Here is a 17,578-nt window from a genome sequence, read left to right on the forward strand (position 1 = left end):
TTTTTCACATAAAGCGCTTTAACATTATTACAGCTTGACAGAAACCATGGTTGCGGAATAAGCCAAATAAAACCCTTAAACCTCCCATTAGAAATATAAAAGCACAATCTTTAAGTAGTTTGACATGAAAGCAACAAACAGATACCTACAGCTTAAACAAAATCACAAGTTGAAAGCGGAATTTTTGTAAATTCTTTTCGATTGTTTTTCAATCCCAGGGGAAATAATTCTGCAAAAAATCAAGCTTCTTCGTCGGCAAAATATTGGTAGTCTTCGTAGTTGTTGACGTCATAAGATGAGGAAACTCTTCCTTCCAGCCTGGCCTGGTCGGCGTCCCCGTTCAAAATCGATTCCAAGTCGTATTCCGGGTCTTGTGGGTAATTGGCAAAGTTCGAGTCGGGAAAGTTGAAATATTCATCCGATGAAATCACAGAACGACCATTGGCTGAGGAACAACATGAAAAATATAATTAGAGCCAAATAGTTTGACAATGCTTATTGTAACGAACCGTTAACTTGCTGAATTAATTGTCGCTGACGATAATCAAGAATCTCAAACTTACCTTCTTGGTAATCGTACTCGCTGTAGTCCGAGTTGTAATCACCATCTTGAATATCTTTCTCTTCATCTTGCTGAAGCATGCTCTTCAAGTCCAAATTCTCCTCAAAGTTGGAAACGAGAGGTTGAGGATATTCCTCAACATCGGGAGGTTCCTGGGTAGGGCTGGTGTCGTTTTGTTTGTCCGGTTGAAATCTCTGGATGTAGGCGGGCACGAGAACTTGAAGCAGGAGCATGGTGCTGTTCAGGACCCGGACTCGATCTCTGTTCTCACCGACAGCGTCGTTCGTTTCTCTCGCGATCTACAGAAAAATAAACAAAGGATTTAGAATATACAGGATGCTACTATCAATGTTAAGTTAATGCTTGAGGCAGCTGAGGCAAATATACATCATAGCAAACTATGCAGTCAGTCCGTGCACAGTTCTAATAATATTTAAAAGGATTCTATTCATTTGTAATTATGTACGTTTGCTAATTAATATCTTAATACTATTATAACAAGTTTATAAAATTTTATTCGTGGTTGTTCTATCACTGACCTGTCGCAAGTAATCCAAAGCGGTGGAGAAATAATCAAAGTAATTGGTGGAGTTTGCTTCCATTATTTCGATTTCATTGCTCATGCGCTCCATCTGGCGGCCAGACGTGTCAAAAGCCAACTGTTTTGAAATAAAACATTGTCCGTATTTTGTCATTTTATAAGCATGGGTGATAAATGTGCTGTTCAACGCACAACACAATCTTACCTGGAAATCCACTAGGAGTGCTGCTATGCCAGTAACCTCAGCACTGAGAGTTTCATTGACATCAAAAACTGATTGTTCGATTGTGGCTATGGTGGAGGCAAAACTGGCGAAGACGTCCATTGGCTGAAAAGGAAAAATATTTCAATACTCCAAAAACGCAATATTGCCTTTCACAACGTTCTACAGTCTACATTTAAATCTTGCACATCTAAGCCCTGGTGGGATTCAGCCAGTTCGCACCAGTTTGCATGTGCTATACACAAAGCAAGCTTACAGGCAAGCACGTGGTAGGCATATATACAGCGGTGGGATTCAGCCGGTTCTTGGAATTTCAATGACCCCCACGAACCGGTTGTCAACAAGGATGGATGTTCAGGATGCTGATCTGGTTCGTTTGTTCCCGGATCGTCTCAAATAAAGTGGAAGTGACGTTGTAAGCGTTATCCTGATCATACTCGATAAATGTCATCCGGTTCACAATACTCGTGACGTTGTTCTCTGCAGTGACATCATAATACATGTTGAGAAGTCACGCATGATTAGTCGGAACTTAGCTGTAAGCAGCTTTGCAAAAAAATAGGCTTCTGTGGTTACATTGACTTAACTACTTAAATAGAGCACGGATATTGCGGAAAGAAGTAAAGTCCAGCGGCAATCGATCCAATTAGACCGACAAATAATCGAGCGGTAACAAACAAAAATGACTATTAAAATAATTAACAAATTTCTACCAAGTTTTCCGATTTGGCGCTGGACGTCCCTGGTGGCAGATATCAGTCTTCCCTGGGATCCACTGAATCTTGCCTCCATCAAGCTCACTTGGTCCTCCGTGCTCTCCATCCGTGATGTCAATTCATTCATTCTAGCAGGAGGAATCTCGTTATCATTTTTGTTACATCATAAAAGCCTTTTATTATAACATGGACCTGATGAAAAGTTATCGACGGTGTTTGAAGATACCAGCACAGAAATATTAAAAGAACGTTAGTTTCATTGTGAATTGTACCCATCTCAAAATATGGGAATCCTTGGCAAATCTTATTCTTATTTGATGGTAAAGTAGAATTACTTCCATGCATAGTTCTATGTACATGGGCCCCATGTATAATGATAACGTGTTGGTACCAACGTGATTATGGTCTACCTCAGGGGTGGGAAAACTACGGCCCGCGGGCCGCATGCGGCCCGCCGGCATTTGCAGAAACTCCTACTCATCACTTCTTGTTTTAATTAAACAGGTTACATGACAAAATATTATTCCCTTTACAAGTGTGCTTTTCTCTTCACTTTCATTGCGTAAACACACACACGTCAGTCGCGCATGTATTGCAACATGCTCTCAGCCACTAGCCGTACACTTCTCACGCATTGTTTGATTCAATTGTTTGATCATAAAATACAAATACGGTAGCGGCTACCATAGGCCTTTGGGATGAAGTTGCGTACCGGGTAAATTTTCCTACTTTGTAATGAGAGTATGCGGTCCGCCGACTGCAACATTTTTTCTAATGCGGCCCGCAGTACAAAAAGTTTGCCCACCCCTGGTCTACCTTGACTGTATGTTCCATTGCGTTGTCTCTAATGACTGGATCGCTTGGTCTTTCTCGGATGCTGAATTTCTCAGCTCTGAGATGAAATCTGAAGTGCTTTTATCCCCTGCTTGTAGTTCTTTTAGTTTCTTTTGGATGGAAAGATCAGTTGTGTTCAGTGTCGATAACATGACATCCTGTTGGGCGACCTTTAATACAAACAAGATAATTTTTCTTTTTTGCTTCAACACTCTTAGCATTGAGTTGGATGCAGAGTTGGTGTTATGTGATCTTACATGTTTCATGTATTTGTTAACTTAACAATTTACGCAATTTCAAGCGTACCTTCCATAGTAGATCATCTACAGCTGTTTGTTGGTTAACTGCCTCATTTATCACGGTCGTTACTATCGTTTGTTGGTCGCCCATCGATTCTCGAATGTCGTTAACAATTGACTTTATGTTTGTTATGTTAACCCATACATCAGATACGACGCTGTTAATTTGCCGAGAAACTTTATCTTCTATTTCAGTGCAATTCAGAGCATTTTCACGAAGAACATCGAATTCCATCCAAAGGTTAGTTTGTTGGTCTCGAAGATTCTTTTCAGAAACCTGCTTCTCATTTTGCTGTAAAATGATAAAAAATTGTGAACTATATGTTTTAGACTTTAATTATTGTTTCATTTTGTTTGTAAACACTTAATTAAATATTATAATTTACATCACAAAGTTAAAAATTCCAGCCGTCGGGTTTTCCAAATAGGGTTTGAATATTCAGCCTTATAACTTACAAGAGTTGTGATAAGGTTTCCAGCAGCTGAGACGGACTCCTGCAATTCCGCAAATCTTTCGGCATTTCTCCTGACTGACCCATTGATTTGAGCCAAGCTATGGTTGAAGTTGGAAACATCTTCGTCAAGAATCGCAATTTGGTTCAACGCACCAGCTATCAATTCAACGCGAGCATCGAGAAATTCCAACTGTAAAATTGTTATGTTAAGGCTTACATCGAGCCTATAATATTGTGATGTGTATAGTTGTTGTATCGACTGTAGAAAGTACTGGGGATTTTGACGAGAAATTGTAAGTGCAAATTTTGCAAGCCCTCTATGGAAAGTTTGTATGATATGCCAGAAATCTCTGCCATGGCAAAGGAACAAAGATAGTGACCCCTCAGCCTCAGTCTTTCTGGCATAACATCACAAAAAAAATTGTAAGTGCAAACCAACGGATTTCCAATCGGCTCCATTTATTAAACAAAAAATTGGACTAAGCCTGGTTGGTGAGGAAAATAATTAAAGCTTAAATAATGGCGAGAGGTAAAACATAGTAGATACCACCATTGAAGGAGTGTGCCTACCGTATGTTTTTGGGGTAAATCTGCTTGCGCTAAATGCAAGCTTTCCAATACAGGACCGAAGCCTCAACTCGTTTTTATTTATTACTATAAACAACCAACTTTTCTTTGTTTGTTTACTATTTATCAGTCGACGTGAAGACAAAAAATACGTGTCAAGTGCAGAAGTGCACAACCAGACGACATCACAATTTGGGTAGCTTGTCTAGTATACGTCTGGTCTAGTCTGGTGTCTAGTATACAAATGCATCCCGTGGTTGTGCACTTCTGAACTAGACCCGAAACTTTGGCCTAAACATCTTGTGCGTGCAGCTGCCGCACAATTCTCATTTTATCTTGTTGCAAATACTTGCACTCTCTGTGTCAGTTAATTTCAAAATACTGGAACACTTCATATCTTTGTACATTCTGCAATGTCTGAATGCCCACTATCTAGCCTACCACATGCATGAAGTAGGTTATATCCAGACTACATATTTTGGCATAGGCGCACTCAATACTGCTTTTGATGAGCTCAGTGCCGCATTTATGGTGCGTTATTTTGCACTTTGGACAGAATTTCTGCGCACTCAATTTGCAATTGATATAAAGAATAAAATAAGTCAAACTGTGTAGATTGCTCTGTAATTGCGCACTTCCAACGAACTATAATTAGAAAAGATTTTTTACAGTGTACGCCCAGGATCTTGCTGAAAACGGCCACACTCTGAAGCCTGCACTGCAAAAAATAATGCCTTATTGTTAGTTCAAAAGGCTTATAATTAGTGCAGTTGTTTGATGAACTTGTAATGGAATGATTGGTTATTGTTGTTGAACTTGACTTTACCAGTCACTCCAATACAATCTTTGATTGTCTGAATGTTTATCGTCCTCGATATAATCAGCCTCAAGGTCGTTGTTTGCTTAATCAATCCTAGACTCGTTTGTTCAGCTAAAAGCTGATTATCTTGTGAAGCCGACAAGCAGAGTTGTCTGACTTAGCACTGAGCTTATCTTAAGTTGTACTGTTCAGCAGTTTGCACAAATTTGTTGATTGTATAAACTGGTTATATTGTTTCTTCGTTATACGATTACAAATTGACAGAACATTGGCACATCAACAGCACTTCATACAACAGTCAATGTAATAGCATTTTGGCTTAGCTATAATCAAGTGCGTTAAATTGCTGATTATTCCAGACTTGTTACTTCGTTCTGCCGTACGCTAACAAAGTTGTTTTCGACAAACTGAATGCATACGAGAAAGGCAAAATATTACGTCACAACAATGGTACAGGAAGTGATTGCGGGTCGTGTTACACTTTGCTAAAACGACGCATAAGTATTAGAATTGAAAATCTTACATAATCTGTATATTAGTTTTGGTTATAATCACAATATTATCACATAACCTCCCCCTAGAAATTGTTTTAAAATGAAATTTTAAAGCAATTTCGAAACAAAATAGAAATAAAGTCCCGATAAGCCATAATTAACACAAAGTAAGAACAACAAAATCCATATAATGCGGTTAACACAAAGCAAATCACAACAATTTTTAAAACACAAGTATAATACAGTTCATATTGGTAAGACATTAGTAATAAGGCGTTGACATGTATGCTTTTAAGTCATTGTGCAAAGTTAGTGCACAATTCAAACCAATTATGATATTTATGAAAGGTCAGAGGTTAATTGTTAATGAGCGTCACTTTCTGCTGAGTCACTATCTTCAGAGACATTTTGATTATCATTGTTTAAGTCAGATCGGCTAGCGTGAACTATGACAGCATGATTACGATAAGCATATATTTTCTGACGAATAACAGAAACCAACATAGGCAAGGTTAACTTGAAAAACCAGAAAGTGAAAACAATGCTCCAAATATAGCTCAAAATCAACAGAATAAAACAAAAGCCACTAAGTATCGGCGATGTTATGCTAGAAATCATTTGTAAAAACACATTAGTTAAGGTGTTATCTATATTTTTCTGTACATATAACATATCTGCTGTATTTTCTGGATTCGTTCTACTTCCAATAAAATGGTATAATTGGTCATGCATCAAACGTGCGCGACTGACAGCTTGCAAAATACCTGATAAGTCGTCAAAGTCGTTACCACCGCTAGGAAACAAATGAATAAAGTTAGAAAAATCTATTTCAGAGTAGGGTGCTTGTACAGTAATTAGAGCAGGTAAAAGTTTCTGGACGTTCTCATGACGCATAGAGAGTGTATAATTATCAAACACATAATAAGCATCATTAATAAGAAAAGTCATGATTTTGCCAGGAGTATATTTCTCTACATACTTAACTCCCTTATAAACAACATCATTCGTGCCAACCTGGCCAATATATTTCGTCCCATTGTTGTCACTAAATTCTACGAGAGGTCGAGAGGCAAAAAATTCCCCATGTTTCAAATTATGCAGTAGAGTAGCTGAGATATTTTGGCATGCTACTTCAATCAGTAAATCGCCCAATGCCACGCCAGTGGCAGGACGACCCAAAAGTTGTGTTAGGACTTCACTTGGGAACAATCGTCCCACTAAAAAATACATATTTGTCAGATACTCTTGTATTTGACATTCAAGAAAGTGGATATCAGACGTCAAAAAATGAAATGAATCGCTTGTTATGTCATTGACTTCATTCAAAAAATATGTTTCAGCTGTATGAAACGAAAAGGAAGGAAAAGGTATATCATTTTCCTCTGCTATTTTGCCCAATTTTATGCCATCAAAACCATTGCAGCTGTAGGGTCTTAAAATCAAACCCCCTGGTGTACAAATGGTGTCTGACCCATAGCATTTTTGTACGGGACCTGGACAGCGACTTCGTTGATGAATGCTGATGCCTAGAGATTTTATCTCCAGACGAATGAGCTTGTGGTTCTTGTTATAATGCATTAAAAGTTCTTCATGCTTTTGACCTATACGTTTGTAAGGACACCTGGCCTTTATTTTCGAAACCGGCCACACAAAGGTATTTGTCGACAGAGTGCAGCTTCCCTGGATAAGCTTGCAGTTCGTCATGGCTCCAATTGCACTTGATAACTGGTCTGTAGCATGATCATAAAGTGCAGTAGATTTAATCAGAATGGCGTTATAAGCTGTATGTGTATAGCCGTGTGGCCAGACATACTTGACGGAATTAGAATTATGAGTGCTCCATGTAAAATCATTAGAGCTTAGTAACGGACCATAGCCCGGGGCATGTTTGGTTCTGACCCAATCTGCGCAAGCTTCCACGCTTGGTGCAGGATTAATGAGTGATTTCTCATCACACGTTTTGGCCCCAAAAAAGAAATAAGTAGTCTTAAGAGTCGTAGAAATAACTGAACATTTGAATATGGGTATAGTTTTCCTCTTTGGAACAGGATCATAGATCGACACTCCACATTTTTGAATTAGTGTTGCATTCTGTCTCACACACTTATGAGGTTTGGGAATCAAATATTCTCCAGTATGGATATTATCATGACACAGCCTTAAATGCAGCCGAGTTCCGCTTATGCAGGAAAAAACAAAAATGCTTACAATACACAATGAGATGATTGATGAATGCATTCTATCGAAAACGTGCAGGCTTTGTGATCACACGTCCGGTTCTCGTGGTATACTGAGGAATATGGTCTTCGTCAGCGTTTATGCTTTGTGACACAGGATGTGAGTCAATTTCCTCTTCTGCAACAGAAAATGGTAAGTCAGATTGCAAAATTAAGTTTTCATCATCGTGACATGAATTGTTTGGACTGCTTGTGTTTGTTAAAAAACTTTCAGCAGAATTTGGCATAGGTATATGTCCAGCTTTCAACCTGTCAATGCTGATATTATTTAATTTGCCGTTTATATCAATTGTGAAAAATTTTTCTTGACGGTCAATCACACTATATGGTCCGCTATAGGGTCGCTGCATACCTGTGCGAACACCGTCATGCCTAATAAAGACATGTGAACAAGTTTTGAGTTCTGGATCAACAAAGGTTTTGATTGGGTACGGTTCATGAGGTGGAACATATCTTAAAGTGGCCATAAATTGAGTCAGCTGTTCTACATATTTTGACTGTGGAATCATGTCCAAGCTCGGTGTTTCAAAAAATTCACCGGGCAACCTTATTGAAGTACCAAAAACTAATTGACTTGGGGCGCATTCAATGTCCTCCTTTACGCTTGCACGAATGCCTAGCATGACCCAACCTAGATGAGAATACCAATCGTGGTTGCATGAGTAAGCTTTCAAGGCTGTCTTGAGGGTTCTGTGAGCTCGTTCTAGCATTCCATCGCTTTGCGGATGATGCGCTGTTGTATGTATCAACTTAGTGCCCATGAACTTTGCCATTTCGTGCCATAGCTGAGAGGTAAACTGTCGACCTCTGTCAGAAGTTATGATCTTTGGGACGCCAAAGTTTGCTACCCAATTCAATATAAAGGCGTCGGCACATGTCTTTGCAGTAATGTCTTTTAGTGGAATTGCAACTGGATATCTTGTGTATCTATCAATCACTGTCAACAGATAAGAATAACCATTAGATACAGTAAGTGGTCCAACAATGTCAACGTGGACATGCGAAAATCTCTCGTCTGGTTTCTTAAATGTTTTCAATGGTGCAACAATATGTCTACGCACCTTTGTTTGTTGACAAGGAATGCAAGTTTTGCACATGTCCCTAATTTCAACCATCATTTTAGGCCAAACAAAACGTTCTGCTATGAGTTTTTGAGTTACCTTTATTCCTGCGTGACTTAACGAATGAATCGTGTCAAAGATTTGTTTTCTGAAGGAAGTTGGCACAACTGGTCTTGCTTGTTTTGTGGACATATCGCATAAAATGCTGACGCCATGATCCGGTAACGTCACCCGTTTCAATTGCAGCGAGCTTTCTCCATGGAGTATTGCATCCAACGTGCGATCAGTATGTTGATGACTGGCCATCTGCAAATAATCTATGGAAGGCAAGTCATAATTTATACCAGCCACTGTTATTCGTGAAAGGGCATCAGAAACTACATTGGATTCACCTGAAATATGTTCAATTACTGGACAAAACTGTGCAATATACGACAAATATCTGAATTGCTGTGCTGTGGCATTGTCTAATTTAGAATGAATGCCCGTGACCAATGCTTTATGGTCAGTGAACAGACGGAATTGTCGACCATCCAAAAAATATCGAAAATATTTGATGCTAAGGTATAAACCAAGTAATTCGCGATCATATACACTATATTTACGTTGTGCTGTGGTGAAAGATTTTGAAAAAAATGCAAGTGGCTGCGGACAACCATCTATTACTTGTTCTAACACCCCAGCACAGCTTACGTCTGAAGCATCAACAGAAAGTCTGACTTCCGCGTCGTGCACCGGAAATGCCAATTTTGTGGCTTCGCAAAGCGCCTGCTTTGTTTCCTGAAACGCTTGCCTGGCAATCGGAGTCCATGTGACGCGTCTTCTGCCCGAACCAGTGCCTAAAAGCTTGTTAAGCGGATCTTGGATTCCTGCAGCATTGGGCAAGAACCGTCTGTAAAAATTCACCATACCTAAAAAGCGACGAAGCTCCTTGATTGTCACAGGTAGTGGGTATTTTTCAACAGCGTCAACTTTGGATTTGATTGGACTGGCACCATCTTTATTTACAGTAAAGCCAAGAAATTTCACTTCTGTAGCATTAAACACACATTTTTTCTTGTTAACAATGATGTTGTGTTCTTGAAAGCGTTGCAAAACAGTTTCAAGATGCTTCTTGTGTTCTTCAGGTGTGGAACTAAATACAATGACATCATCAATATAATTGAAAGTGTAATCTGACAGTCCTCGTAAAACATTATCTATGCAACGTTGAAAAGTTTGTGAACTGTTGCACAATCCCATGGGAAGTCTGACATATTGGTAAGTGCCACTTGAGGTGGTAAAAGCTGTTTTTGGAATATCTTGATCTGCAATTCTAATTTGGTGAAAACCTTTGAGCAAATCCAAAACTGAAAAATATTTTGAACCGGCCATGGCATTTGGGAAATTACTGATCAGTGGCAAGTTGTAAGTGTCAAATTGCGTTTGTTGGTTCAAAATTTTATAGTTGTTAACAATTCGATATTGACCAGCATCTTTTTTCTGAATTAACATTACCGGCGAGCTGTACGGGGAATTACTTCTTTCGATGACACCAAGTTCAAGTAATTTGTTGAGCTCTTGTTTGAGTATCTTTTCTTTCTCAGGAGACATCCGATAAGGTCTGCAACGTATGGGTTCACCTGTGGTTATAATGTGATGAACAGCATTGTTTATTGGCCGCTCGGAATAAGCTGAAACATCAAAAACATTGGGATAAGTTTTAGTCAAATCTGCAAGCAATCCACCTGACGTCATGTCAGCTTCTGCAGCCTGCGAAATAGAAGAAGGCTTAGTTTTCTGACAGCAGCTTGCAGAAAAAGGCCGTTTGGGTGTGGTAAAATCTGTGACGTCATTTTTGGCACTTGGCAGTGTCAAACGCTTAGCAGTGAGATCAATATTCAGACCAAAATGTATCAAGAAATCAGAACCAATGATGGAATAAGCTATATCACTACTCATTTCAAAATGCCACAAAAATGTCCTATTCAGGCTTAACGAAACCTTCAAAGGCTCATTGCCCTTGATTACAATGCGTGAGCCATTAATAGCATTATAAAATTTCTGCTTAAAACCATGCAAAAAGTAATCACTATGTACTTTTATCATACTGACGGGTGACCCTGTGTCTACCAAAAATTTAATTCCAGTCAATTTATCAGTAATAAAAAATAGGTGTGTTGATACAAGTCCACCAACAGTTCGCAACCTAGAACGAACTGTTGGTTCTAGGCGTTTTTTGGACGTGGCCCTGTCCACGCACAAGGTGGAACACATTTATAGGCGTCACGACCAAATTTCTGATGAAAATAGCAAAATCTTGGGCGACTGTCAAAATGATTTTCCCTTCTGGAATAATTGCCCTGTGTACGATTTGGTATGGCTCTTTCAAAGCGACGGGGTCTGCGGTCCTCAAAGCTATGGTTGAACGTTGGTCTACGTTGTTCTGGTATCCTCGGTCTAAAATCAGACCGACCAAAACGGTTTGTGGGACCTGAAAATTGCCGATTGAAAGTCTCACGGCTTTCTGGACGTGAAAAATTTGCAGATTGATATCTAGACCTCGGGTTTCTATCGCCATTTGCAGTGTCATCTGAAGCTAGCTTATTAAATTTGTCAGTCAGGGAGCAAATTTGACTTTCCAAAAGTCTATTGACGACAGCCTGTCGATCGTTTTGAGCAAAGCTGGAGTGATCATTGAATTCTGGTCTACGCGACTGGGACATGATCTCGTCTGCCCGTAACGACAAATTGTCTAAGTCATCATCCAAATACCCAACCAAGATTTTACGTATATCAGAAGGCATTTTGTCAAGAAACAAATTACGTAAAAGTGAATCAATCTGGGGAATAGATCTGTTCTGAGTGCCCATAAATTTCCTCATGTCCCGAAGCATTTCAGACGGTTTCTGATCACCTAATGATGTATGATGCAATAATCGGTCGAAACGTAAGTTTTCGCTAAGCTCATGTTCAGATAACAGTGAATTTTTAAGAAATGTGTAAGGTCTATCCTCAGGACGATTGAAAATGACATATTCAACACTCTCTAAGTGACGGGGTCCCAAATTAGCTATGCATAAATCAAACCGTTCAATTTCTGATGTTATATGATGTTGTCTAAAAATACTCTCTGCAATGCCAAACCACAGTTTTGCATTTTGCGCTGAGAACGGCGGTAAGGTAGGGGCAGAGAAGATTCTATCAGAAGTACGTTTAGAAGTACGTTTAGAAGAACTAGGGATGTTAATCGAAAAAGGATTGTTATCGCTAGCAGTGGTTTTATCATTTGCAAACCGCACAGAGCCCTTACTAGTGTCAGCCACCGATCGCTGACGTGAAGAATTATCCATTTCAATTTCAGTATCAAAATCCAAAATACCAGCATTTATGTTTGAGCTATCAGCCATATTAAGATCACTATGTTCAGGATAACCTGAATCAAACAAATCACGCCTAATTGAGCTTAAATTCGAAGGCGGTAAATTACGTCTTCGACCAAGAAATTTACGATAGGGACCAGAAAGAGAATTAAGAAGATTATACTTAGAATTCATAAAGGAAAGAAAATACACAACACATTAAAAATAAAAAATCCATGTACCGATTGTCTGAAAGAGGATGTCTTTAAGTCCGTTGAAGTCCCGCGACGTTGAGAACGTTCCAATTGTGTTCTAAGTTGTAGATGTCCTTCGATGATGAGAAGCCGTTCCAAGATTCCGAGATTCCAGGATTGAAAAGCGAAGTTTCCACCGAGCTCGTTGGCACCACGTTGTAATGGAATGATTGGTTATTGTTGTTGAACTTGACTTTACCAGTCACTCCAATACAATCTTTGATTGTCTGAATGTTTATTGTCCTCGATATAATCAGCCTCAAGGTCGTTGTTTGCTTAATCAATCCTAGACTCGTTTGTTCAGCTAAAAGCTGATTATCTTGTGAAGCCGACAAGCAGAGTTGTCTGACTTAGCACTGAGCTTATCTTAAGTTGTACTGTTCAGCAGTTTGCACAAATTTGTTGATTGTATAAACTGGTTATATTGTTTCTTCGTTATACGATTACAAATTGACAGAACATTGGCACATCAACAGCACTTCATACAACAGTCAATGTAATAGCATTTTGGCTTAGCTATAATCAAGTGCGTTAAATTGCTGATTATTCCAGACTTGTTACTTCGTTCTGCCGTACGCTAACAAAGTTGTTTTCGACAAACTGAATGCATACGAGAAAGGCAAAATATTACGTCACAACAATGGTACAGGAAGTGATTGCGGGTCGTGTTACACTTTGCTAAAACGACGCATAAGTATTAGAATTGAAAATCTCACATAATCTGTATATTAGTTTTGGTTATAATCACAATATTATCACAAACTCGAATTTTGGTTTATTCTTAGTGCATTTCACAATTAAGTCTCATTGTTAGTATATTTCCAAGTTTCCTTCCTTGTTGTTAGTAATTCTCTGCCTAATATGTAGGATTGCTAACTAATGACCTATTATTTAGAAACCTATCGTTATTGCGGCCTTATTACTAGACATTTTCAATTTCTTGCCTAACATTTAGTTGCCGGAAAAAGAGAACCAAGGGTTGTGCATCGAAACGTCATAATGGCTAAGAAAAAAGATTGTGGTATTATTTGTCATGTCCGCACTTGATTGTGTCTTTTTATCTTCGCCACAGTACAAGTCGGGTGATGGGTTATCTTGCGGAAGAAGCGGCCAAGTGTGGCTTATCTGAAATATTGTGGATGCGTTGAAAGGTATGCTGCCATTGAAACCCTCCTGTATGCTATTATGAACAAAATGAGAAAGTATAGATATAAAACATAGGCTGTTCTTGAATGAAATGTTACGTATATCCAAACCACTTTGATTTAGATTTTGTTGGTTGTTTCGATTTATAATAATTGTATAATTTTTAGCCGAGTAATTGCGTAAAATAAATCCTATTGCATTGATGCCCTTTAACGCCAGCTTTATGAAATGTCATTTTCGCGCTAAAACGCTAGTTCCTTAGATTGTTGCTTGACAATGTCTTGGCAGCAGATCAACATGTGGCACTACCGGTAAGGCATCTTTGGCTATTTCTAAGGATTTTTAAGCATAGCATACTGCCAACTGTGCAAATGCCACATTTTAGTTTTAAAACGAGTTACTATGTATTATAACAGTTCGACGAAGTAAACTTTCACGCGGTTAGGTTACGATACTTGTAGGAAGAAAGCATCTGGACTTATTTCCAATGTGCGTTACGTTACATCAATGGCGGTGCCCAACTCCAATGCAATGACGTGCATTTTATTTTAAACCTTTTTCCCGCGTTTGGTATAAAATGTTACATTTTACAAGTTATCTAACCTTTGCTTAGTTCCGAAAGGAAACAGACCTACACTTTCACCTCCCGTGGTGTTAATTTTAGAACATAATGTAGTGTCTTACGTGCTTTGGAATAGGCTTGCGGCTTATTATTTACGTTTCTTTGCCATAACCCAACGCCAAAAATTCCTATAGAAATATATAATTACAATTACAAATTTTTGGTAATAGTTTCTTTTTTATTAAATAAAACTTTGAAACTTTTCCGAATTTCGCCAATTTTCAATTTTTAGCGATCTATTTCTGATTTAATAGGGTTATTTCGATGTATTTAGCCTATGCTGTTAGTTTCCTGTATGTCAAGTGTTTTAACAAATGGCGACTATTGTTTAGAGAGTGGATTACAAGTTCCTGACTTGCCACTCACACATGCTATCGTCAAAGAAGAGTTTGTCACATTATCTTTTGGAGAAAGAACACGATTAATGAATTTCCTTGCTGAAGTGTTATTTCGTGAGGTGCGTATAATATTTTTAATTATTGTATTACGATGCAGTGACATAGTTTTTTGTATTAAAACAGCTGGTTAGTAACGGTTAACTGTTTGTTTTATCCAGACCGAAACTCAAGATCTTGACAGCATACCATGTGCAATTTCTGAAGGTATGCTTACCCTTCTTGAAGACGACACCGATGGGCCGTTCACATCCTTTTCGTTCGCGTCAGCAAACGATAGTGATATAAGCTTGAATGTATCCACCAATAGCGACGACGTGTCTTCCAACCAATCCATCTCTCATGCACCGACTGGCTCCCATGCGTTTAACAAGGTTTCTTCAAGCTGCTGTTTCTTCTTCCATTCCACCCTATCAATTGGTACCTTATCCAGGAGGGCTAGGAATTGAATTTCCGTTCTCAGGCGTGGAAAAAGAATTCCTTAACACTGTAACCAAAAATAACCTCCAGGCCTCTCAATTTATATAGCTTGTGAGACGTATTGAAGAAATAATATCTGTTACTTTGGGCCGCAAATCAGAGAGGGCTGAGCGAAAATTAATATCAAAAAACATTGCAAAGGAGTATCCGGTTTTGGGATGCGGTGGAGAGAAGCCGTGGGTAGCTCTTGATTTAGCCGTCCGCAAAAGAGCGGACAATCAAAAAGCGATGATGAATCGGGTACTGCAAGTACAACTGGGCAAGAGCAGAAAGAGAGCTGCCGATGATTGGGAATCCAATCGTGAGCATCGACTGATGGAAATTCGTCATCTGGCGAAGAGAAATGACGTTGATGTTATCTTTCAAAAATACTCGCAATATTGCGCTCATCCGATTGAGGTAAATTGACATAAGATGTGTTACACGTGGCAGTAAGGTGTTGAAGAATTTTATATCTTACTCATTGATTGCTTTATTTTACTCTGCAGTGTATCAAGGAATACGCTGCTTTAGTTAGTCAGGGCTACGAAGAGTTCCGTTCCAACTGTTCCTTTCGATGGTCCAGCTTTCTATCATCTCTTGGCGTCTCGTTTGTAGAACAAGGCTTAGAAAAGGGGAGCTATGTCGGTTTTCAAAGGCTGGCAGAGAAAGTCTGTTCTGCAGGCTCAAAGTATGTCATTGTGTTTGACAGTAATGGATGTTTATTAGACATAAAAGATAAATCTCGTCAACAACCATTTATAATGTGTATGGGTGTTCCAGAATTTCCTGGTAACTGTTGTTTAATGATCAATAATCAATCGTACATTCCAATCGGTAAAGTTTCATGCTTTGAATGTATTTTGATGTTGCTTTCTGTGTACTTTGTATTTGATTATGAGTATCCAACACAAGCTTCATCTTTGTATCGTTTGCTTGAGTTTCACGTTTTTGGCATTGGAAAACGGCCAACTCAGAAAGTGTATCAAAATCTTTTTGGTTGATGTTTGTTTAAAAGTTATTTCTGGCCATTGCATATTCTTATTTTGAATACGTGCTGCAAAATAAAACTGGCTTATTATTAAAAAGTGTATTTACCTAAGCGCTAAGAAAAGACAATTATGGATTGCTATTGGGGTATTTTTGGCTTAAGGATAGCATTAGCAGAACTACGGGTCAGCCAGTTTTTAAACTAACTGTTAGGCAAACGAAAGGCGCTTACTATTAGCAATCTTTTAACGGCTTATAACTAGCCTCGATTGTGGATAACATGCAGCCGAAAAACGAAGACAAAATAGCCACTTTTTTTTTAACCTAACAATAAGGCATTTTTTTTTGCAGTGTGCTATAACGCAAGCTTAAATATGCTCTTCTAAAAATAACAAATAAACAAACCGTATCTCCGACCGAATCCAAACCTCCGTTGACATTTTCTTTCCACAGTGTTAGCGTGCCTAGTGTCTCATTAACTTTGTGGCTTTCAAGTTCAAAGCCATCTTGCTCACGTTGAATGCCACTGATGAGATTTTCTGTTGCTGATTTGAAAGTTGTGAATTCCTGTAAATATTTTTACATAGACATCTTGAAATACAATGAATTGTGACCGTTTTAAATACATGTACAGAGTACAAAACAATGCAATACAAGAATACATAATATAGAATACCGAAGTTAATTAGAGATAACAATTTACTTCCTGTCGTAACGTTAGGGATTCGGCGAAACTGTACATCAGTTCACGATTTGATTCGGAAAACTTTTCCAGTTCATCGAAGTCAGCACGTTGATAGAAAACGGTGGCGTTTATGAGTGAAACTTTGTCCGCTAGTTGGTAGACAGTGACATCCAATGAACGAAGATGATTTTCGTTTCTGATAAAAAACAAAAAAATCAACTTTGATTGATTTTAAGGTAGTAAATAACGAAAAACTGGTTTGATTGGATGACCAAGCCAGCCTGCTTTACGTGAGAAATATAGAGTCAGCTAATGCAAGAATACAACAGAGTTGCTGTATTTACACCTGAGACATCACTTGATAAACTGTTAAAAATTCTTTTGCCAAAGTAAAAGATGCTGTACACCGTGTGATTGCTTCACGTATGGTAATGCAGTCTCAGTGTTTTTTGACCATATATTTAGGCTCACCAACATAAATTGCCAATACTCCATATTTCAAAGTAATATGCTTGGATTTGGTTCTTAGTTCTTTGTTGTCAACAAAGTCAGTATTTTTTCACTTTGTCTCACTCACAAGTCTCACTTTGCCGATTACTGAAAAGTGACTTATTGTTATCTCTCTGTTATGGTTGCAGAAGCATCACCAAGCCACCCTAAATTCGGTAAAGTACGATAACACATTGTTCGAAGCCACAATTCAAAGTAACCTTAGACATTGTGCGACGTAACGTAGCCTATGCCTAGATTTCCCTGCAGTGCTCAGCAGGCCGACAAACATGAAGCGTGAGAAAAAAGTTTAATCTTGTGCGAATGCGTTAACATGCGGAATCGTTTTCAGAGTGCAGAAAAAACTCCCACGGCCTTAGAACATCTC

The 17,578-nt window shown here is 38.7% G+C and overlaps 3 protein-coding genes across 3 annotated transcripts in view; 1 reads left to right on the plus strand and 2 right to left on the minus strand.

Annotated features, from left to right (window-relative positions):
* Positions 1 to 17,578, minus strand: part of LOC143471273 (uncharacterized) — a 66,548-nt gene continuing 48,970 nt past the window's right edge. Inside the window, exons 2-4 of the mRNA XM_076969699.1 lie at positions 1,102 to 1,140; positions 564 to 861; positions 1 to 445 (exon numbers count right to left, since the gene is read on the minus strand). Of these exons, the coding sequence (XP_076825814.1) occupies positions 240 to 445; positions 564 to 795 (438 nt within the window). The 5' untranslated portion in view covers positions 796 to 861; positions 1,102 to 1,140 and the 3' untranslated portion in view covers positions 1 to 239. The remainder of the gene's footprint in view (positions 446 to 563; positions 862 to 1,101; positions 1,141 to 17,578) is intronic.
* On the minus strand, positions 1,326 to 17,196 carry LOC143471411 (uncharacterized). The gene is made up of 9 exons (XM_076969865.1): positions 17,192 to 17,196; positions 16,720 to 16,897; positions 16,422 to 16,583; positions 3,632 to 3,820; positions 3,183 to 3,467; positions 2,859 to 3,046; positions 2,040 to 2,170; positions 1,583 to 1,806; positions 1,326 to 1,431 (listed from the first exon to the last, which is right to left on the minus strand). Exons 1-8 carry the CDS (start codon positions 17,194 to 17,196, stop codon positions 1,664 to 1,666), a joined length of 1,281 nt encoding a protein of 426 aa, XP_076825980.1. The 3' UTR covers positions 1,326 to 1,431; positions 1,583 to 1,663.
* On the plus strand, positions 14,468 to 15,016 carry LOC143470657 (uncharacterized). Its single transcript, XM_076968915.1, has 2 exons — positions 14,468 to 14,629; positions 14,729 to 15,016. Exons 1-2 carry the CDS (start codon positions 14,468 to 14,470, stop codon positions 15,014 to 15,016), a joined length of 450 nt encoding a protein of 149 aa, XP_076825030.1.

Source organism: Clavelina lepadiformis, chromosome 9 (assembly GCF_947623445.1).
Source record: "Clavelina lepadiformis chromosome 9, kaClaLepa1.1, whole genome shotgun sequence".
Classification (NCBI taxonomy): domain Eukaryota; kingdom Metazoa; phylum Chordata; class Ascidiacea; order Aplousobranchia; family Clavelinidae; genus Clavelina; species Clavelina lepadiformis.